Source organism: Sinocyclocheilus anshuiensis, unplaced genomic scaffold, assembly GCF_001515605.1.
Source record: "Sinocyclocheilus anshuiensis isolate Anshui unplaced genomic scaffold, SAMN03320099.WGS_v1.1 scaffold1574, whole genome shotgun sequence".
NCBI lineage: Eukaryota > Metazoa > Chordata > Actinopteri > Cypriniformes > Cyprinidae > Sinocyclocheilus > Sinocyclocheilus anshuiensis.
This window is the reverse complement of record NW_015547706.1, coordinates 155,611-179,783: the sequence shown is the minus strand read 5'-3', so window position 1 is coordinate 179,783 and position 24,173 is coordinate 155,611. Positions and strand designations below refer to the sequence as shown.

The 24,173-nt window shown below is 42.8% G+C and overlaps 2 protein-coding genes across 2 annotated transcripts in view; both read right to left on the bottom strand.

The window, feature by feature from the left end:
- Positions 1–260: 260 nt before the first annotated feature.
- On the bottom strand, positions 261–7,985 carry LOC107703985 (taste receptor type 1 member 2-like). The gene is made up of 4 exons (XM_016506799.1): positions 7,965–7,985; positions 2,942–3,062; positions 2,095–2,522; positions 261–284 (listed from the first exon to the last, which is right to left on the bottom strand). Exons 1-4 carry the CDS (start codon positions 7,983–7,985, stop codon positions 261–263), a joined length of 594 nt encoding a protein of 197 aa, XP_016362285.1.
- Positions 7,986–18,704: 10,719 nt separating this feature from the next.
- Positions 18,705–24,173, bottom strand: part of LOC107703984 (taste receptor type 1 member 1-like) — a 9,851-nt gene continuing 4,382 nt past the window's right edge. The window contains exons 5-9 of the mRNA XM_016506798.1: positions 23,626–24,110; positions 21,323–21,357; positions 21,225–21,259; positions 21,029–21,052; positions 18,705–18,868 (exon numbers count right to left, since the gene is read on the bottom strand). Of these exons, the coding sequence (XP_016362284.1) occupies positions 18,705–18,868; positions 21,029–21,052; positions 21,225–21,259; positions 21,323–21,357; positions 23,626–24,110 (743 nt within the window). The remainder of the gene's footprint in view (positions 18,869–21,028; positions 21,053–21,224; positions 21,260–21,322; positions 21,358–23,625; positions 24,111–24,173) is intronic.

Here is a 24,173-nt window from a genome sequence, read left to right as displayed (position 1 = left end):
TTTATTGAAACACAAGCTATCTTTGGCGGTATGGTTCCTTATGGGAGTTCTCGCTCCATAATTATTTGCACATACGAGAGCTTCAGCCTTAACCCCCCGGAACCATCAGCCTGAGTGAAATACAGATGATTAAGAACATAAGTAATGTCTTAAATGCCTTAAACTGTGGTAACATGTAGACATGGCAGTGAATACCGGGACAACTTCACTGTAGCTTGCTGTGAAGAATGAATGTCTCTCGGCAGTGAGGCCCATGACAGCTAGGACTTGATAGCCTTGGTAATCTGAAACAAAAAGAAGACGACACCCAGAAGGTGCACAATGATATGCTTGAAACTTATAGATGGGAGGGAGGGTTGTGAGCAGTTTGAGCATACTTACCGAGCTGTAATGTCACGTATATACAGTATATACCCCGTCTAATAGAAGAATGGTAGTGGTTGGAGCGATTTGTCAGCTGACCGTATCAGCTGCACTATGCCTACGTGGCGTGACTGAACTATCGCTGTGCTCGATTTATCAGACATAAAAGGGACAAATATCTAAATGCAAAGTGTAATGTGACAAAATATACATGTTAAAAGAGTTCATGGATTTTAAAGAGTTTACAATGTTGTTTGTTATTGGATGAGAACGTTTAAATTAGTTAAATGTGTGTTTGCAACTTGAAGTTATGTAGAGCCAAAATGGCGGTGCATATATGCAAGTTAGAGGAAAAATTGAGACGTACCTGTAAAACACGGGAATAGGGTGAAGGGAAATACTATATTCATTTGTATGACAGTCTAAAAATTAGATTAATTGTTTCACGAATGTTATGGTGATGTGAAATACAGGATATTTGATTGAATATACTTTAAAATGTGAATGTGTTGTGTTTGATAGTAATGTTACAGAACTTAAGACACAAATGAAAGGCCTTTATTGAGATGTAACTGTCTTTATTGAAATGTGCGATTTTACAAAGAATAAATAATCGTTGTTAGGTAAAGTTAAATATGTGAATGTTGTATGCATTGAAATCAAAGAAAACAGTAAGAATCAATTAAACATTGCCGAAGACTGCAGCCAGTATATGTATGGCCCGTGTTGTACATTCAGTTTACCCACTCAGGCTTCCCAGATTTGACGTAGGTAACATTAACAATTATATATCACTTATAAATGACTAAATACAAAATTAATACAGTAGTAGTTATTAAGATTGATGTGGTTTGTAATTGGTAAAATGTGCTTGGAAAAAATATGACAAGAATATCAACTTGCATAATAATTATGCATGCACTGTACAAGATAGATGAGCCACACTTCACAAATCTATATGGATTATGTGGAAACTAATTATTGAAGTTTGAAAACGTTCTTTATTAAAAGTTTAAAAAGAAGCCTTTGTATTTACATTACATTATAAGCATAAATCTCAAAAATCACAGTCTCTTAATGCAGATTGAACCTCAGAATAGATCTCTATTCTCTACTTTGCCTACATGTTTTCTCTACTTCTGTTTCTTTTAGACCGTGGTAACATAATAGACCTAAACACAGTTTAAGAGTTAACTTTCTATACACAAATATTAAAGTCTGAGTCTAAGTCCTACTAATGGTTTGGGTGTAATTCTGAATAGATGTTTGAAAGTATGCAGGAGTGTTTTTTTGCTGTTGGAATATAATGATGTAAGATTTTGGTATGAAATAACTGAAGAGAATTCCATTTATACTGGATATCTGGGCCATTGCATTAAAAATGACCATGTATTTGCTTTTGATAATGAGGTATGCTGTGAAATATGCAATCCAGGTCAGAAAGTACAAAATGAGACTGAATGTTATTGATTTGGCCTCATTGTAATTTTTTGGCAAATCTCTTCCCATATACGAAAACAAGAGACAGAGGAAACCAAGAACCCAACTTAAAAACACGACTATGGTAAAGGTTATAGCGTTCCCCATTTCACAAATGAGCATAATTTGGTCTTTAAAAGACCACGAGTCAGCAATGGCTTTGACAGGATTGACAGTCATCCATACCACACAAGAAATTAAATGAACGAAAGTAGCAAATGCAATGAAGAGCCACTGGCCATTGTGTTTTACCCAAAGGCTTTGCACTTTAGGGAACTGAGCAGCCATTTTAAAAACACAAATAATTTGAAAGGAACGGACAGTCAAACAGGAAATACAGACAGTGAAGAAAAATACAAATATGGCATTTCTCAGAAGGCAAAATACAAATGTGGGTTTTCCAAAGAAAAAGAACACACTTATGCTAGACAAAATCAAACTGGTCAACATGAGGAAACACATGCTGCCACCAGCAGACTTTACCACTGGTGTATCGTAATTGTAAGCAAAAAGGCAAAATATGGCAATAAGGAGAATAATAAGGCATGCGGCAGAAACCATGACAATGATGGAGGGGATTTCTGTGAACTGAGGATAGACAACAGAACGCGCCTTACATGTCGTGCTGCCCTCATCAGACCATTCACTCTCTGCACATGGAAAACAGGTATAGGGGTCCCCTGAAAAACAGTAAAATAATATGAATGTTTAGTAGCAGTATTGCAATAATTGTAACATTGTAATAATTGTAACACTCCAGTAAAGTATTGTAGAATGAACTGAAAAAGCTTAAAGGGATAGTCCTCATCAAAAATGAAAACTCTGTCATCATTTACTCAGCCTCATGTCATTCCAAGCCTGTATGACTTCTTCTGAGGAACATAAAAGAAGATATTTTGAAGAATGTTGGTATTCGGTTACCAAACAATTTCCACAGAATTTCATTGTATGGATAAAAATACAACTGAAAAAAAAAAAAAAAAATTCAATAGGAACCGAAATTCTTTGGTTACTAACATTATTCAAAATAATTTCCATTTTTGGGTGAACTATCCCTTTAAATCCTAAGTTGTCATTGTCTACTGCATAAGCTACTTACGAGAAAAATTCACATAGCTGTTAGGTGGACATTTTTCACACGAAAAACAGCAACTATGAAAACCTTCAGGTTGCCTTGAATATCCCGCCTTACACTCAACAGAGCAGTTTGAGAAAGGAACCTTTAAGGAATGGTGAAAATGTGTTATGTTACCATTTATTTAAATAGATTTTACACATTTCTCCAAACTAAGGTCAGTGAGCGTGCAATTCAACTTACATATTTGCCAGAAATGCACACACATTTCTTAGCTCTTGCTTTCAAAACAGTTAAAGTTGGGGCAGGTTATTTTTTCCAGAAACATTTTTCTTAATACTGGTTGAAAGTCTCTTCATTATCCTGATCGCAATCAATAATATAAAGTGGTCTTACAAGCAAATTTCAAAGACTTGGCAAAATACACAGAGATAGACAATGGTGTAAAACAGGTGTTTTTATGAGCTGTGTTTGTAATTTTTGAGTTGGGGAGGCATAATGCATGAAAGGGGTGTTTGCAACGGTTGTTTGAAAACATGCTTTATTTATGGAGTTCCACTGTGTGCATTTAAAGGTGGGGTAAGCGATTTCTGGTAGCCAATGTTGACATTTGAAATCACCAATGCCTTCTTTTGTTCCACAGACGTTTTCCTCTTTTGTTTTTTATCCGCCATCTCTCTTTCTGTCGCTCGGCTCGCTAATGTCCGACTTGTGCACTGAACGCTCTCTCCTCCACATCATGAGTAGACACGCCCCTTACTGCTGATTGGCCACAAGTTTGTTTTGCTAGTCGGCCCGAATCAGTTTTCTAAAGCGTTTTTGAAAAATCACTTACTCCACCTTTAAGTCAGAAAGATCATATTTACAAGTCGATCGCACATGAACACCACCACAAAGTTGTAGTGATTTTGCTTTTGCCCACCTACGGAGGTGATATAGTGTAGTGATGGGTATTCACCAATGATGATGACATTATTATTTTTGGAGGTGCCATTATGAGTACATCAGATAAGAAAGATTGGTGGGATATCTAACTTGTATAACTTCTTACTGTATTATCAACACAAGGAAGACACAAGTGTAATAAAATAGATGTTATTAACAAAAGATAGACAAGAGTAATCAACAACTACTAAATTAATGCCTTGAATGGAAAAGGAATAAATTGCATAAGCGTAAAGTTCAAGTGATTAAGTTGGGTGTTGCTATGGCAGAGTTATGTTATCTTATGTATATATATTATATATATATATACAGAGGTGGAAAATCCAGAGGTCAGAAAGTAAAAGTCCTGCCATATGTTTATTCCACTCATGAACTCAGCCAGCTGATTTCGCTAATTAGTTCTACCTCCTGGCTGAAAAACTGTGCTAATGAGCAAATCCAGGTGATTGGAACAAAGTTCTGGCATGAAACTCTAGATGGCGCAGTCTGATAGGTCTAGCTCAATCTGACCTGGCGACATTGTCACATGGCAGCTGATTGGTTCTATCCTGTATTGGTAGCCAATGAGCTCGCTGCTCAACATTCAAATATTTGGCTAATGTTTGTGGTAGCAGTTTGCAGCGCACTCTAAAAACGTCTAAATCAACATCTAAGATAAGTCAATGCTCTTTTAATCCATATCGTTGTGTGTATTGCGTGGTCTGCCTAATAGAATTAAAAAACGAACAACCATAAACAAGGTTAAAATAAGTGTCATGTTAGCAGTTTCCATCGTATGCAGGAGTGAAATATTAAGTATATTAGCAGCAGCATTTACACATCTGTGTTTATTTAGCTGGAGAAAACGCAGTCTAGAGCATGTAATTGCTCTGAGGATACACTGATAGTAACAGACATGAAAACAGGCTAAATGAAATAAGAATTCTTGTGTATGCTTTCAACCAGGGTTCGCTATATTCAGCGGCGTAATATCAATGTCATGTTTGTTTAAATCTAAGGTTGATGTTTTATCAGCTGTGGTAAGTGTGCAGTCGATTTCAGCTGCATGCAGCGTGAAAGCACGTGCTGTATTCGATCCTAATGGCTCTATACAATTAGAGAATATTGCTATATTAATGACAGTTATCAAGTGAATAATTTATGACATTTGCTCAGGTGAGTGCTGGGGTCTTATCTATTGGATTGCAATGCATATTCTTGTTAACACTTATGAACATTAAACATAATGTGCGTCTGACTAAAGTTAAACTGGTCGGCATGGTAGCCCAGGCTCACATAGTCATAGTCCACTATTGTTAAGCCGGTAAGCGTGGTATCCCAGGCACACATAGCCCATAGGCCACTAGTGTTAAGCCGGTCGGCGTGGTAGCCTAGGCACACATAGCCATAGGCCACTAGTGTTAAGCCGGTTGGCATGGTAGCCCAGGCACACAAAAATAGTAATACATGCGGTTCACATGGCTCTTCGGAGCAGCAGCAGTACATATGTCTTGGCAATAGATCTGCTTTGTGGGGGGTGTCTTGTTTATCCTGTCTGTTAATATTTATGTGTGTGGACACATGTGTATGCTCTGATGCAATTATATCCTTATACTCAGCGACATGCACATATTGGCTTGTATTGTTCATTTCTGTGTCTCCTGCTTTGTGGGGGGTTATTAATGTAATATGTGCAGCAGCAGTATTTCTTACATGCTCACAGCAGCATGTTGTGGATGTATTGGCAGTAGCAAGTCTCGGCACTTGCTCTGCCACAGCAGCAGCAGCGTAGCAGATCTATTACGCCATGCAAGAGCAAATACATTAACATTGTCAGGTACTTTACCATGCAAATCACTGAGAGTTCTCATGACAGAAATACAAAGTTCTGGCATGAAACTCTAGATGGCGCAGTCCGACTGATCTAACTCAGTATGACATAATGACAGCATCATCTCATGTCACAGCCGATTTGTTCTATCCTGTATTGGTAGCCAATGAGCTCGCTGCTCAACATTCAAATATTTGGCTAATGTTTGTGGTAGCAGTTTTGCAGCGCTGACCTAATGACATCATTATCACATGGCACAGCTGATTGGTTCTCTCCTGTATTGGTAGCCAATGAGCTCGCTGCTCAACATTCAAATATTTGGCTAATGTTTGTGGTAGCAGTTTTGCAGCGCACTCCAGAAACCTTCCACCTTCCCCAGCTCCACCTGTATAGATCTGCTAAGGGGTGATCATGTATGCTGTAGGGATTTCTTAATACATGAACGGACACTGCTATGCTCCTATAGTGCTCAGTCTCATGGAGGAATCTCCTAGATGGCAGGGCTTGCGTGGCTTATGTAGCCGCCGCCTGATGAGGTGCAGCTGTGACCGATCAGCCTGTGATGATGATGGCCAGGTGCTCCTCGCTTGTTTCCAGGGCGACGCTGATGAAGCTTCGGGACGCTCGTCACAATATATAAACATATATGTTTTTAGCTTATTGTTTGTTCTAGTTTTTCCATGAAATACCTGCAAATAGATCCTTGCCTCTGCCTGTTTTCTCCAGCTTCTCCACAATGTTACAGTTTTGTAACAATGTAGCACAATGTAGCATCTCACAAAGTGTTGTGAGATGCTGATCTCTTGGAGCACCAAAGGGTACTACAATCTGGAACACACAGGTGAGGCTCTGAAGTAGGTGCAGAAAGTCCTTAATCTGGAACACGCAGAAGAAAGTACCTTGAAGTGAACGTTTGCTCGCCGAAGCTTGACCTTGTTGCAAATGTCTGTATGTCTTTTGCCTCTCTGGGCTAGAGACTCAGAACTTTGTCAATCCACTTTGTCTCTCTAGGATGGAGACAGAGGACATGCTGCATCTGTTGTTGTCTCGCTGGATGAAAACCTCTGAATGTAGAATATCTCTTTCCTCGCAGGCTGGAGGCTCAGAACATGGTGGTATCTGTTGCTGCCTCAAAAGCTGGAGATTTAGGACGTGGACTGTTGATGTCTCTCCCTCATGGGCCAGAGTCTCAGAACCTGAATGTATCTGTTAGTGTCTCACTGGACGTGCCGGAGACTCAGAACAAATGTGTCTGTTGCTGCCTTCCTTGTAGTTGGCTGCAGACTCAAAACAAGCAGTGTCTGTTGAAAGCGTACCTTTATCCCTTTCCGATGAGGAGGAGATTGTATAAGATAAGATAAGTATATAAGTATAAGATGGGCGTGTTGTAGTTTGTATCCGTTTTATGGTTTGAAAACATAGTTATGAATGGATTTGGATGGATCTTTGTGATCTTTATTTGTTTCAACCACTGCTGCTGCATCTGGAGATCCTAAGAAATTTTCAGTGGCGGTCATAGGCCAAAAACCTTAGGAATCAGTCTCTAGGTGGGTGAAGGGCAGAAACTGCCTGTAGACCAATGAGAAGTCCTGTCCTTCCCGGGCTTGGTACCAGAGGTCTTCTTCATGCCCTCTAAGGCCCTGTCCACACGAACGTGGTTATTTTCAAAACCACAGCTTTTTCTATGCGGTTTGGCCGTTCGTCCACAAGCAAACGCAGCATCAGGTCACTGAAACCGAACATTTTTGAAAACTTCTGCCAGGGTGAAGATTTTCAAAAACTCCGGTTGCAGTGTTATAGTGTAGAGAGCGAAACCGGAGATTTTGGCATGCGCTGTTATCTCCTCCTACTAGAAATATTTTCAGGCTTCTGATTGGCCAATATGGCTTTACAGTTGAGATTATATCTCCACCTGTTGGCTTGGCATGCTCTTGACAGTGCTTCATAGCATGCTTTTGCATCTTCATATGGAAGGACATTTTTTTTATATAGATTTTTTTGTATAAAAAATACCCATGTACGTGTGGACATGGCCTAAGAGGTGTCTGGCTGTTTCCTAACATCTTTATCTAATGGTGTTGGATAGTTTGTTTGTGTTAGTCCACCAAGATCCAATCAAAATTTTGCAAACCTTTATCGACTGTTGCAGTCAGAAAGGGGCCCCAACATAAACTGGGCCCTGGAATGTGCTGTTCACCAAACTCAGAAGCTGGAGACTCAGGACGTGGTCTGTTGACGTCTCTCGCTCACAGGCCAGAGACTCAGAACTAAGTGTTTCTATTACTGTCTCACCTCACCTTGTTGTCCTAGCATCTTTATCTGATGGCGTTGGACAGTTTGCTTATTTTAGTCCTAGGGATATCCCGAGCCGATCTCGAGGATCGGGATCGGTGCCGATCAAGCATTTTTTTTTAACTGATCCTACCCCCTCCTACCCCCGATCCTTGAGGGGAAGTAGCGGAGAGCGCAGGAGCCGCCGTTCCATCGCCGCCTTTCTCCTCTCTCCGCCAATCTCTTGGCCATCCTTTTGCCACTGGGGTGGCGGGAAGGTCTGGGCCGGCCTGCTGGAGATGCGGGGACCCGGGTCATTTTCTGGACCGGTTTCCGATGATGGAGGTGGGAGCGTTGATCCGGGTTCCCGACTCCCCGGTGGCTGCCCCCGATCAAGCCGGTCTGTACCAAATACCTGTGAGTATCAAGGGGGGTACATATCAGGCTTTGGTGGATTCAGGCTGTAACCCAACCTCCTTTCATGAAAGCCTGATGCAACAAAGGGCGTTGGATACGAGCCGCAAGGTTAAAGCGAGGTGTGTGTACGGGGATGTGGTGGACTACCCGTTAGTGGCTGTTAGTATTAAATTTCGGGGGAAAACGCATAGAATGAAGGTGGCAGTTAATTCCCACCTTAGGCATCCACTGATTTTGGGGACAGATTGGCCAGCTTTTACGCAATTATTGGGGGTTTTGTGTGCGGATGCTTCTTGGGAGACAGGGCTGGGAAACGGAGAAGCGGTGGCGCGGGCTGGAGATGCGGTTTCGGGACCTTCACAGGCTGACTCAGAGGAAACGAGAGCGAGGGCGGAGCTTATATCCCCTGAGCTGGATGACTTTCCGCTGGAGCAGTCTCGTGATGAGACGCTGAGAAATGCGTATGACCGGGTCCGCACCATCGACGGGCAGCTTCTCCAGCCTGACCAACCTCTCTCGTATCCCTATTTTTCCCTTATAAAAAATAGGTTGTATCGGGTGACCCAAGATACCCCAAAAAAAAATAATACAACCCAGTTATTAGTCCCAAAAAGCCGTCGGGAAATGCTGTTCCAGGCGGCTCATAGTAGTCTCATGGCAGGCCACTTGGGGGAGGCAAAGACACGTGAACGACTCATGGCCCGATTCTTTTGGCCGGGCATTCACGAGAACATCCGCCGGTGGTGTGCGGGGTGTCGTGAATGTCAGCTGGTAAATCCTCCGGCCATTTACCACTGATAGAGGTCCCCTTCGAGAGAATTGGTATGGACCTCATCGGGCCATTGGAACGTTCAGCACGCGGGCATCGTTTTGCATTAGTTCTGGTGGACTATGCAACACGATACCCGGAAGCAGTGCCGCTGCGCACTATCTCTGCAAAGAGTGTGGCGGACGCCCTGTTTCGAGTCATCTCCCGAGTGGGGATCCCCAAGAAGATTCTCACTGATCAGGGCACGGCGTTTATGTCACGTACGTTAAGCGAACTATACGAACTTCTGGGCATTAAATCGATTCGCACCAGTGTCTATCACCGAGAAACAGATGGCTTGATGGAACGATTTAATCGCACGTTAAAATCCATGGTTCATAAGCTTGTTAAGGAGGATGCCAAAAATTGGTATAAATGGCTGGAGCCCCTGTTGTTCGTGGTGTTTCAAACAGCCGTAGTGAAATTCAGTATGTCATGGACCTCCGAGCAAAACTCCACACTCTGGGGCGGGTTTCTATGGAGAATTTGCTCCATGCTCAGGACAGACAAAGTCGGCTGTACAACAGGGGTACGCGAGCGCGGCAATTTACACCGGGAGAGAAAGTGCTTGTATTACTTCCAACATCTAGTTCTAACTTACTCGCGAAGTGGCAAGGACCTTTTGTGGTTACACGGCGAGTGGAGGATCTCGATTATGAGGTAAAGCGAATGGACAGAGGTAATTCATGTCAAATTTATCACCTCAATCTTTTAAAACGTTGGAATGAGGTGACCTCGGTTGAGTTAGCGGCAGCCGTTTCGGCAGAGGAAGATCTCGGACCAGAAGCGGCTGTCAAAACCAATCCGCTCGCTCTGGTCCCCGGGGGAGATCACCTCTCGCCGCTGCAGCTCACTGAGTTAGCCAAGTTGCAAGCAGATTTTGCGGATGTGTTTTCAGCCCTGCCCGGTCGCATGAACCTCATACAGCACCACATCGAAACGATCCCCGGGGAAGTGGCGCGCAGCCACCCCTATCGGTTACCGGAACACAAGAAAAAAGTGGTACAGGATGAATTAACGGCCATGCTAGAGTTGGGAGTAATAGAAGAATCGCATAGCTACTGGGCGAGCCCGATAGTTTTAGTGCCTAAAACGGACGGCTCCGTCCGTTTCTGTGTTGATTACAGAAAGGTGAATGCAGTGTCGAAATTTGACCCTTATCCAATGCCCCGAGTTGACGAGCTGCTTGATCGGTTAGGTTCGGCTCGCTATTACTCGACACTGGATTTAACGAAAGGCTATTGGCAGATCCCTTGTCGCCATTATCCAAGGAAAAAACAGCCTTCACAACGCCGTTCGGGTTACACCAATTTGTTACTCTTCCGTTCAGGTTGTTCGGGGCTCCCGCCACCTTTCAGCGGCTCATGGACAAGATTCTCCGGCCACATAGCGCGTACGCCACTGCCTATCTCGACGACATCATTATACACAGTAATGATTGGCAGTGGCATATGGAACATCTGCGCGCTGTCCTGAGATTCCTGAGGGTGGCTGGACTCACGGCGAAGCCGCGGAAGTGTGCAATTGGGCATGTGGAGGTACGATATCTGAGCTTCCACTTGGGTCATGGGCAGGTGCGTCCCCAAATTGACAAGACATCTGCGATTGCAGCTTGCCCAAGTCCCAAGACCAAAAAGGAGGTGAGACAGTTCCTGGGGCTGGCAGGATATTATTGGCGGGAGGTTTATTCCTAATTATTCGGAGCTCACCAGCCCGCTGACTGATCTCACTAAAAGGGAAGCACCAGATCCGGTCCAGTGGACGGAGCTGTGCCAACAGGCCCTAACCAAGGTAAAGGCTGCCCTGTGCGGCGGGCCGCTCTTGCACTCTCCTAACTTTGATCTCCCTTTGTTGTTGCAGATGGACGCGTCGGACAAGGGGCTGGGTGCAGTCCTGTCCCAGGTGGTCGGAGGAGAGGAGCAGCCGGTGCTGAGTTGAAAGCTCTCAAAGAGAGAGACCAGATACAGCACCTTTGAAAAAGAGTGTTTGGCCATTCGGTGGGCCGTCCTCACCCTGCGGTATTACCTTCTGGGACGGGAATTCACTCTCTGTTCGGACCACGCGCCCCTCCAGCGGCTCCACTGTATGAAGGATACCAACACGCGGATCACCCGTTGGTATCTAGCTTTACAGCCTTTTAAGTTCAAGGTGGTCCACAGGCCGGGGGCCCAGATGGCTGTGGCCGACTTTCTCTCTAGGAATGGGGGGGGAGGGGCTGCAGGCCGGATGGCTCCCCGGCCTGAGTCGGGCGGTGGGGGTATGTGGCGAGGGGGGCGTGAGAAGGCGAAAGGCTGCAGCGGGAGAAAGGGTTTGGAGACGAGCGGTGATAAGGAGGTCAATTGAATAATGATTAACACCTGCCTGTAATTCCAGTGATTGGGGAGAGACGAGAGATAAGCGCCCCGCAGACCGGGGAGAGGGGAGAGCTGCATCTGAGAGAGAGTCGGAGCAGAGTGCGTGTGTGTGTCCTTATACCAGACTGTGCAGGCAGAGAGCTGAGCAGCACTTTATTTTTTGTTCTGTTTTATTTGGGAGTGAATAAAGAGGTTTACTCGCCACCCCTGACTTCCTTGTCCTTCATCTTAAACGAACTGTATTACAATTGTGCTTTTGTAAAATAAAGAAAACAAATAGGTAGCACATTCTGCAGTCTTATTCTCTGCAAATATCTTCCTGAAGCACAGAAGAGGTATATCTAAAGAAAGCTTGAAGTGTCTACTTTTAAATGAAGTAAGTCATGCCAAAAACAAATATTCTCTGATAAAGTAATCCGTATAAAACCAACGTGAGGTACAGTCTTTCACCTCTGAGTTCATTATCTGGATGAGAATTGTTTGTGCACTACGTTTAGCATTGGTGTAGTGCTTCATCTGTGATTGCTTAAGGACAACTCGATTACAAACAGTTGCTGGGTGGAGAGTGCTGGCAGGAGGATGAAGTGCAATTTTCAGTTTTATTCTCATCTTCCACCCATGGAGCAGTTCAAAGGGTGAAGCTCCTGTGCTGGCATGGGGAGTAGAGCTGTAAAATTGGAGAAAGTCAGTAACTGTGCACTTCCATGGCTTGAACTGTACTATAGCTGACTGTACACAGTCTTTAAGAACCCTGTTAAAGCATTCTATAGCACCATTCGCCGCTAGATGTTACACAGCTGTGCATATTAGAGTAATACCTCGTTCTCTCAGAAAGGTTGTAAATACATTCAAAGTGAATTCAATTCAAAGTGAACATTATCTGTAACAAACTCTACCGGGTAACCATGGCAACTAAAGACACCACTGAGAAACTCAATTTAAACTCGCTTGGGGAAATCGCAGTCAAGGTGGTAGACAGCAGTGCAACTAGCTCTGGTTCATAAACAGGGTTGGAAGCAGAGGTAAGAGGAAGGGGTAACTGTAACAGTCAGCCCGCAGCATGGTTTGATGATCCAGCACGATACACCACATTGTAAGTGAAGCACAGAAGGCGAGCTGACTACCCGCAATCCGCATCCTGGCCCGTCCGGCTCTAGAGGTATGTGCGCCACTTTTCGACTGCCCATATACACATTAATGGCTCCTTCTACACAGCTGAATAACGCCTTTCAGTTGGAGTTAAGTTTAGTGATACAAATGCCACAGTGCGTTCACTGTGATCTGGGTGCATCTGCGATAATATTGCTCCCAGACCATAATCAGATGCATCAGTGGACACTGTGACTGGCAGTTCTGGGTTAAACAGAGCAGGTGCTGTACTGTCCACTAAGCATTTCTTTACATCCACGAAGCTTTGCTGGGCCTTCTCAGTCCATTCAAATTCAGAACCCTGGCGCAGGCATGCACACAACGGTTCAACGAGGGTGGCATAATTAGGTATGAACTTGTTATACCAGGACAACATACCCAGGAAGGAGTGCAGACTGGTGGTATCAGTTGGGGCTGGGGCCTGCATTGTTGCTTGCAAATGTTCTGTACATTGGGAATGCCTTTGAGTATAATTGACATTATACTGTCAGTTTTAATTAAATTATAATTTAAATTATACTGGAGTATAATTGGCCAGGTTTTTGGCCTATGACCGCCACTGAAAATTTCTTAGGATCTCCAGATGCAGCAGCAGTGGTTGAAACAAATAAAGATCACAAAGATCCATCCAAATCCATTCATAACTATGTTTTCAAACCATAAAACGGATACAAACTACAACACGCCCATCTTATACTTATATACTTATCTTATCTTATACAATCTGCTCCTCATCGGAAAGGGATAAAGCTGTGAGATCACGGCTATCTGGATGGAGCAGAACCTGAGAGAAGGCATTTTCCAGATCAATGGTGGAAAAACTGTTGCACCTGACAAGGCAGCCTGAGTCTCATCCATGTGTGGCAGAGGGTAAGCATCCACTATAATGGCCTTATTAGGCTTCCTCATGTCAACACACATTCTGATTACTCCCATTTTATTTTGTGTTACCACAATTGGTGAAATCCACAGTGAAGCATCCACCTTCTCTATAACACCTGTGGCTAGAAGGTGGTTCATTTTGTCGGACACACACATCAGCATGAATGGAGAAAGGAAGAGTCATAGTTTTTGACGCTCAGGTACAGCAGAGGGCAAGACTTTCACCTTGTGCATAAACCCTTTCACACAGACTGTCGCAGCATGAGGTGCATGAGAAGAAAGCTGCATCAGCGGTATTGGGGGAAGAGAAGCAGGTAAGTTCTTGGCTCGTGCAGAAGTAATTGTATTCCCTTCAATGCAGAGCTGGAGAGCAGATATCAAATCCCTATTTCCCATTAAAGTGGTCATATGATGTTGCTAAAAAGAACATTATTTTGTGTATTTGGTGTAATGAAATGTGTTTATGCGATTTAAGGTTAAAAAAACACATTATTTTCCACATACTGTATGTACATTATTGTTTCTCCTCTTTGCCCCGCCTTTCTGAAACGCGTCGATTTTTACAAAGCTCATCGGTCTGAAAAAGAGAGGTGTGCTGTGATTGGCCAGCTCCAAGAGCTTGTAACACTCCAAAGAGAAAGGAAAAATTGAAATCGCATCATATGACCCCTTTAAAGCAGTTCCTGACTCCATAATAAAGAAAGTAGCAAAACATTTGACATTGTCTTTAATAACATTAGCTGGCCTACAGCCAAGCACATCAATAGGCGAGCGGGAGTAATTAACTAATTGTGCGCTCTATGGCTGCAGGTGTGTGCTCTTGAAATTCTCTTCATACACAGATCGAGGCAGAACTAAGACAGATGCGCCGATGTCCACAGTCAGTTACACAGTTGCAAATGGATTTTGGCGTTTGGATGTCCACATCACACTAAATTTTATTTAGCGTGCTGGACTCTTGGATTAACAGTAAGGTGTACTCAGGTAAGGCAACTTCTCTAAGAGTGTGTTGGAGTCGAACGACATGCGTGTGCAAAGTGTCCTTTCTTTTTACAGTTCTTACACACTGCTCTAGTTGCTGGGCAGTCCCTTGCATTAGCCAAGTGTCCACTAGAACCAAAACGAAAACATGAGCATACATGCGCAACAGGTGCATGAGGTTTTGGAGTAATCTTTTCGGTTCTTTGCTATTTGCGCTGCTAAGCCTTTTGTTGAATTTGAATGGCTTGCACAGGAATGCTCTGCTCTCCTATGGCCTTTGTTTGTTCTGATGCAGACTCAACTTGGTTTGCAGTTGCGATGGCTTCTGCTAAAATAAGGTTAGGTCTTAGGAGCAGTCTCTCACGAATCCGGGGATCCGAGCTCTGTGACGCACAAAACATGATTTTTACTTTATATTTTTTAACACTGCATTTGCAACTTAAGTAACATTTTTTTGACATTAGTAACTGTAATGAAATTACATACATTTAAAATGTAACGCATTACATTACTGCGTTATCAGGAAAAAGTAATTAGAATTGTTTCTGTGTAATGCGTTATACCCAACTCTGGTGTTGTCAGACTTAATCATGTACTGTATGCATGTTAACGCATGTCATTTGTTTTGTCATTTGTAGTATCTTCATTTTGTGTATGAATACTTTGTGACATGTCTATGTGATACACAATTGTGTATTCACAATTGTAATGTTTGATTGGCTATTAATATTTATTTATTCATTCATGTATTTATTTACGTATGATGTGAAAAGTGTATTGTATACTGAGTCATTTATTGTACACTGAGTCATATACTAATTATTACCACTAAAGAGTGAGTTTCAAACAATACAGCTCTAACCACTAAATAAAGTAAGCGTTGTACATTACCATGGTGATGAACATTGTTTACCTTAGACGCTACTGAGCTGCGCCTGAGGAAAGCCACAGAAGCTTACTTGTCCTTGCTTTTTCCCCTGATAATTCAGGTACTTTTAATCTTCCTACGTGTTCCACGCCCGGGACCCGTAACAGATTCATGGAGGTTCCACCGAGATTAACATCCAGAGTGTGAGGCTAGTGCAGGGATGCAGGCTTCACGGCGACAAGACGATGACCAGGAGGGTTATATGCGACTTGTGACAGCTGCTGACGTCCAGAGAGCCAAAAGGGACCAAGCTGAGTGGAAGGTGGCGCATCGCTACAGAGAGGGTCTGAAGCTGGACAAGTTGGCAGACGAGAGGAAAAGACTCGTCTGGAACATAAAGAAGAGCCAACACATTTTGACTGTGCTCAAACTGGGGCATATCGATGACAGCATCATCTCCAAGGATGATGAGGAAAGCTGTTTGAATGTCATAATTTCTTATATGCAGAGTGACAGTTTACTTAAACTGGAAGATGAAGGATTCACACAACTACTAACATTAAGAGACATGATTAATGAATTAATTGAGAGTCGTGTAAACAATACTGTGAGTGATCCATCTGTCTCTATTGAGAATGAATTTGATGCACATACACACACAGGCATCCCCTGTACACATCTACACACACACACACACACACACACACACACACACACACACACACACACAGAATCTACTGCCACACTAACATACACACAGTTAAATGAGTATCAGAAACTGCTCACTAGTTATGAGTTGGGAAAAAGCTGTCAGAGTTCAAGATCACATAGGCAGATGATAAAAGGATACCAACTACAAGACGTTGTAGTGTTTTACCCTGAATGCTTACCACAACAGTAGAGAGAAAACATGATGTGTCCAAGCGACTTTCCATACTTTCCATACTGCATAAAGAGTTCAAGATACATGGTGGCCAGATAGGTGATAGTACTTCAGACATCGACTACAATAACCTATGTAAACAAACTGATGAAGGCATTAAAATGAATTGCTCAGAGAGTGAAATCATTCAGGCTGTCCTGCGGATAGTTAAACCGGGACAGTTCAAGGAAATGCTCATCAATAAAGATGATTTGACTGTGCCAGAGCTGAAAAGTTTCCTGCAGTCACATTTAAGTGAGAGAAGCAATAGTGAGATTTTCCAGGAATTAATGAGTACAAGAAAATGGGAGCATGAAACTCCACAACAGTTTCTCTATCGTGTAATCGGACTGAAGCAAAAAGTAATTTTTGCTTCCAAGCAGAGCAACACTAACACTGAATATGAGCCACGGACAATTCAGAATGTGTTCCTGCGTACCATTCACCAAGGTTTCCTTCCCAAGTACAGCGACATCAGAAGTGAACTGAAACCTTTGCTCACAGATCACACAGTGACTGATGAAGCACTGCTGAAACAAGTGACAAAGATTTCAAGTGAGGAAAGTGAATGCCAACGAAGATTAGGCCAAGCCATACAGTGAAGACAGACTCAAGCTCATAGTGCACAAATTAACTCAGGGTTCGACGAGAGTGAAACAGACCTCAAAATGCAGAAAAAGAGCAAGACAAAGACCATACAAGAACTAAGCGCTCAAGTAGAAGCTTTAAAAAGTACAATTGATACTTTGAAACAAGCTAAAGAGCCATGTCACTGCTCTGCACAGATGGGAGCTGGTTCACATGTTGTATGTAGACCAACGCCAGTGAGAAGAGGAGGGCCATACGGGTGTCCAAGGTGTATAGAGGAGAGTAACAGCTCATGCAACCATTGTTTTATCTGTGGAGAAGGACACAGGGCCATTGGATGTGGCAAAAGGACGAGGGGCACAAGGAATATGTACCAGCTTGTTGAGCTGAGATCGTCAACTGGAGGAAGGTCTCCAGAGAACAGAGCGCATGAAGCCAATGCAAACAGTGCAGCCTGCTCTTCCGTGTCTAGAAAGACAAACTCAAAACAGAACAGAGTAGCAGAGCTAACTGGAAGTAAATGCTTGTTGAAGTGTAAGGTAAATTAGGTATAATTTACCTTGTTTGCAAGTACTTGCTAGTAGAAGCAGTCGAGCAGCAGAAGAGGACAGCAGTCTGCAAGTGTTTTGTATCTTTTCTCATTAGATTTTAGCGTGGTTGTCATTGCTAGCACACATTTTGCTAGCACACATTTTGTTTACTGTGTTTACCGTGGTAAAGGCGTGCTATATAATAAGTAGTAAGGCATGGCCAGCTGCATTCAATTACAGGGGAGTATATATTTGCTCAGTACACCACGGCAGCCCTCGTGTGAAGACCAACAAGTGTAAAGACCATCGACTCTGCCTGCGCGACTCCGACAAGGTACCTGAGTATTGCTTTTCTCCCCTTTCTTTACTTTTTGTACAGCTTGTTCTCATCTACTTGTTTAGTCAATTGTACTCAATATGTGCTTTCAAATCTCTACTATTACTACTAACACTCGTAAATCACGCACTGTACATTGGAGGCAGCACAATCCTAATAATCTGCGTACTGTCCCTATGTCCTCTACTACTTTACTCTCTATTCCAATTGGTCTCTGGAACTGTCAGTCTGCTGTAAACAAAGCAGATTTTCTTTCATCTATTGCTACTCATTCAAGTCTCAACCTTATGGCCCTAACTGAGACTTGGATTAAACCCGTGGACACTGCCACTCCTGCAGCCCTCTCCACTAATTTCACTTTTTCCCACACCCCACGCCTGATTGGGAGGGGCGGAGGGACGGGTCTACTTATTTCAAAATAATTGAAATTTGATAGTCTACCATCTCTTACCGGCAACAGTTCATTTGAATCCACGCAATTACTATTACCCACCCTGATACAATCCATTTTGTAGTTATTTATCGTCCTCCAGGTTAACTGGGTAGCTTCTTAGATGAGTTGGATGTGTTACTCTCAAATTTGCCTGAGGACGGTACTCCTTTTGTACTACTTGGTAACTTCAACATCCACCTAGATAAACCACAGGCTGCTGACTTCAACACTCTGCTTGCCTCATTTGACCTCAAACGCGTGTCTACTACAGCTACTCACAAATCAGGTAACCAATTGGACCTTGTCTACACACGCTACTGCTCAACTGACAACACTTTAGTTACACTGTTACACACCTCAGACCACTTCTAACCTCACACTGACTCTGGACATAACACACACTCCTCCACAGGTCACCTTTCGCCGTAACCTACGCTCACTCTCTCCCACTCGCCTATCCTCTATGGTTTCATCCTCACTTCCTCCACCCTCTTAGTTTTCAGCACTGGACACAAACACAGCTACTAACGTTTTTTGCTCCACTCTAACATCTTGCTTAGACAACTTTTGCCCCCTTTCATCCAGACCAGCACGCACCACCTCCTCTGTCCCCTGGCTGTCTGATGTTCTCCAGGAACATCGCTCTAGACTCAGGGCTGCAGAGAGGAAGTGACGCAAATAAAAAAACTCTACTGACCTTAGTGTATATCAGTCACTCCTCTCCTCCTTCTCTGCAAGTGTCTCCACTGCTAAAACAACATACCACCACAACAAAATTAACAACTGTTCTGACACTCGCACACTTTTAAAAACCTTTTCTTCTCTTCTTGTCCTCCTCCACCCCCTCCTTCATCAACTCATACTGCTGATGACTTTGCAATATTCTTCATAAATAAAACAAGAACCATCAGCGACCAATTCTCCACACCACAAACTGACAAAAAATTCATAACCACAAATATTCATTCTCTCTCCTCCTTCTCTCCAATCTCGGAGGCAGACGTTTCTAAACTTATCCTTTCCAATCATCCTACTACCTGCCCGCTTGATCCTATCCCCACTCACCTCCTTCAGGCCATTTCTTCTTCAGTTATACCCACGCTCACTCACATTATCAACACCTCTCTTCACTCTGGTACATTTCCTGCAGCATTCAAGCAGGCTCAGGTAACCCCACTGCTAAAGAAACCCTCTCTAAATCCAGCACTTTTAGAAAACTACAGACCGGTACCCCTTCTTCCGTTCATTGCAAAGACACTTGAGCGAGTTGTGTTAAACAAACTCTCTATGTGTCTTGCACAGAACAACCTCCTGGACAGCAACCAATCTGGCTTCAAAAGCGGCCACTCAACTGAGACTGCACTGCTCTCGGTTACTGAAGCCCTGAGACTGGCAAGAGTGGCTTCCAAATCCTCAGTACTCATCTTGCTGGACCTGTCTGCTGCTTTTGACACTGTTAACCACCAGATCCTCCTGCCCACCATCATGAAGATGGGCGTCTCAGGAACCGCACTCCAGTGGTTCAAGTCTTACTTTTCCGGTAGGTCCTTCAGGGCGTCTTGGAGGGGTGAGGTTTCTAAGTCACAACTTCTTGCTACTAGGGTTCCTCAAGGCTCAGTGCTTGGACCACTTCTCTTCTCCATCTACATGTCATCTTTAGGATCTGTCATTCAGAATCTTCAATGACTTAATTCCCCTGTTTGGATTTCCAACTAAACTACATCATGACCAGGGTCGAGAATTTGAGAATGACCTCTTCAAAACCTTGCGCCGACTGTCAGGAATGAGCCATTCAAGAACTGCTCCATATCACCCTCAGAAAAATCCTGCTGAGAGGTTTAACAGAACACTGCTCCAGATGATGAGAACACTGTCAGAGAAGGAAAAGGAAAAATGGAAGGAACATCTACCACAGATTGTGCATGTGTAAAATTGCACACAACATGAAGCGACAGGATACTCACTGTTTTACCTACTCTATGGACAACACCCACAATTACTCATTGATCTTGTGTTCAAAGTGACCAACAGAGAGAAAGTAATGATCCAAGAGGATATGCCAAACAGTGGGCAGAGCGAATGGCAGAAGCTTACTGAATTGCTTCAGAGAACAGTACAAACTCAAGTGCTCGAGGAAAACTGTACTATGACAGGAAGTTTAGAGGAGTTGTTCTTCAGCCTGGTGACAGAGTACTCGTGAAAAACCTAAGTGAGAAAATTGAGATCATATTGGGAGCAAACTGTGTATGTTGGGGTCAAGCGATTAGTCAACAGAAGAGACAGACGGCTGCACGTGAGTGTCCTGCATAATACTTGTTTATAGATCTGCTGTTGGAATTATTACTTGCTGCTAGGAAGGAATATTTCGTTTTCTGCCTATTTCTACGTTATATTTTTGTTTGCGTTTGTATTTTTGATTGCACTTTCTGGTAATTATAATAATTGCCCTCGGCTAAGAAGGAGCGCGTGTAATTTAATTGCTCCCTTCCTGCGTTTAAGTGTGAACTGTAGTTTCGATTTGAGCTCTCTTTATTTATTCCTTCTCTTTCTAGCTTGTACTTATTTGAACAATGTCTAAGAACTTGGTATTACAACCACTTCCTGTGTTTGTTTGCCTCTTTAAGAAGAATCGCTTTATGTATCCCCCAATTGTAAGTCGCTTTGGATAAAAGCGTCTGCTAAATGACTAAATGTAAATGTAAATGTTGTCAAGGAGCAGAAAAATGATGGACCAGTCTGCCGAGTGGTCACGGAGACGGACAGCTTAAAGTCAAGAGTTCTACACAGGAATCTGCTGCATCAGGTTACTGACTTACCAGTAGAGATGCCAGAGGGAGCATCTAAACAGAGGACCAAAAGAAACCAAACAAGACCACAAGATGAGACAGGATCACCTTGTGACTCTGATAGTGATGAGGAGCAGGATGACGAGAACTACTATTGACTAAGGGAACGAGACACCCGAGAGAACAACCAAAGACTTACCATTAACCAACCTGCCAAGGAACTTACCTGTGATCCTCCACGACAATGATACCATACACAACCTGAAAGAGAAAGACAAAGACAGTGGACAGTGGACAGAGACCCTGGGAGCACAACATGCCTACCTGTGATCCTCTGCGATGACAATCCTGTGAACAACCTGAAAGAGAAAGACCAAGAAAACGTACAGAGATTCGGAGAGAACAACCTACAGAAAATGAAAGACTTAGCTGTAATCTCCCTGATGAAAATGAATTTAACTGTGAAAGACAAGTAACATGAACAGAAACACTGGCAGAACGACCTGAAGAAGAGGAGGAACAGGGCGAGGGAGAATGTAGTCCGATAAATGAAGGTGATATACCTATGCAAGAAGTTCTAAAAATACCTACCTTGAGTTCAGATTAAATTGACCAAACAAGCCAAGTCTGAAGATCCACACGTGACAGGAGGCCCACACTGAGGTTAGCTTATGAAATGCTAGGTCAGCCAGCAATTCAGTCACACTCAACAGTAAACAGTTTAGAGACTTACGAAATAAATCAGACACCATATTGGGGGTTATCATCTCACCAAATTGCACCATACCACATTCCACCTTACCTTACTACATCTTGCATTAGTGCACCTTACTCTATTCTTACGCCACAAGTCACATTTCTATGTTGGGTACTTCCTATGGCAATCGGGTACTAGAAGAGTAAAAATAAAAGAGGTGTTATGATGAAAGAATATGTTGGCAGGGGCCATCATGTCTTTGCTGTGGAGTGTGTTATAAACCATTGTGTATTCACAATTGTAATGTTTGATTGGTTATTAATATTTATTTATTTATTTATTTATTTATTCATGTATTTATTTATTTATGTATGATGTGAAAAGTTTATGGTATACTGAGTCACTTACTAATTATCACCACTAAAGACTGAGTTTGAAACAACACAGCTCTAACAACTAGAGAAAGTAAGCGTTGTAGGTTGCCATGGTGATGCGCATTGTTTACCTTAGACGCTACTGAGCTGCGCCTGAGGAAAGCCGCAGAAGCTTACTTGTCCTTGCGTTTTCCCCTGATAATTCAGGTACTTTTAATCTGCCTACGTGTTCTGTGGGACCCGTAACATCTAGCGTTGCCTCACACCTCAAGCTTAGCATTCCTCTCTGCAGCAAACGTCACACAACATCACCATTTCACCAGTGAGGGGAAAAATGAACGAGTTATTAAACGGATATGAAATTTATTACATATGCAGAAGCCCGACATCAACAAAGACACAGGACAAAGACAGAACAAGAAACCAAATAAATACACAATTATAATCACATATGATTTGTCTTAAATTTCTTCCAGATAAGTTCTTCCAGTGGTCTCTGGTATTTTCATAAGCATAACATGTATTTATTATAATTTAGATGGTTAACATGCATAGCCTTTAGCATCGCATATAATAAATGTCTGCCTCACACAGTGAACAGAATGCTAATGTAAGTTATTTCAGACACTTGCCTGTGTCTGAAGGTTAATTTTAAAATATTTTAAAAATGGTTTTAAATGTTTTAAATGCTGATTTTAACTGATAGCTTGATATGAAAACATGGGAAATGAGAAGCCATGATGACTGTCTCCTGATTCGTATAAACTCCGGCTTTGAACATGACCACTCCTCTAGACCCAGTTTGCCTGTTTTGGCCCAAGGTATTTGGCAGACCCAAAAAAGCCGGGGGTTGGCCCCAAGGAAGCACAGACGAGGCACAATCAAGCCCCAGAAGTGAGAGTGGAAATGTAACTGGCCCTGGCACGCACTAGCATGTCCGCTTTTGGCCTGACAGTGGAAATGCGGCTACTGTGAGCGCATTGTGCAACCATGGAGCTGTCCATATCTCCACTGTTCATATCCCCCGGTTCTCTGAAACATTGAGTGGATAACGCCACCAAGCTTGTGCTGACCATGATGGTCATGAAATGCAGTTTCAGATTTTTATATTGCTTCTCAAGGCTAGATGAGGAAGTTTGTTTGCACCAAAAGTCCTATCTTTACTTAATAGTAGTTTAGCTCTTGTGATTGATGGACAGACATCTAAACATACCTCCTTGATTGCATAAAACAATGTATGTTGAGGGCAAATTGTGACATCATGATTGTACCGATTTCAAATCCTGACAGTTCAGAAGAGTAACAATAACTAATATTTTAACCTGAGGAGTTAGTTTTGAGCTTTGAAAATTGTAATATGTTTTTATTGCAGTGTAACCTCTCATATGTGTAAATATCAAGAACATTTTGATTCTTAATTTCATGACCCCTTTAAAGGGAAATCAAAATTCCCTTGATCTTTTGACATATAAAAAGTCATTGTACTATAAAAACATCCTGTAAGTCATGTCGCACTTTAGAACTTTATGTAATGCATGCGATATGGTATATATGGCAGCATAGATGGAAAAGGAGAGTGTGGGATTTTCATTTATAATCTCCTCTGCAGTCAACAATGTGCAGTAATCACAAGCTTGATTACATGTCTTACTCTTGATTGCACCCTCAGAATCATTATGGCCAACATCAGTTGTTCCTCTGGCTTTATAGACAAATTCATTAAATCCGGGCAATGACAACAGTTTCTCTGCAATGCCAATGATTGTGCCAATTTTCGCAATTCCTGGCTCTCTTGGAAGCTGTTGATTCATAGCCCATGCATTGCTTGCAATCCATACTTTGTCTTGGATGTTGTTAGCTATGGCTGCTTTGATGAATTTGCTTGCGTATTGTGGCAAAGCAAAAACTACAATGACATTGATGTTTAGCTTATCAATCTTTTTAAGTGTTAGACTGTAGTTTGCATTTGGACTAAGACCCTCTTGATAGGCCAAACAAATGCCAGTATTGTTTATATACTTGTTAAACAGTTTTAGTCCATCTGAACTGTAACTGTCTTGGCTACCAAGAAAGGCAACCCAGTTCCATCCAAACCACCGTATGA

Excerpts from the sequence above, each read along its gene's own strand:
- LOC107703985 (XM_016506799.1), bottom strand. The coding sequence starts at position 7,985 with ATGCTAGGACAACAAGGTGAG. Across the intron at positions 3,063-7,964 it reads TGCTAGGACAACAAGGTGAG|GTTCCTTTCTCAAACTGCTC; the intron begins GTGAGACAGTAA and ends CATTCCTTAAAG. Across the intron at positions 285-2,094 it reads CTAAAGTGCAAAGCCTTTGG|ATTACCAAGGCTATCAAGTC; the intron begins GTAAAACACAAT and ends TTTTTGTTTCAG.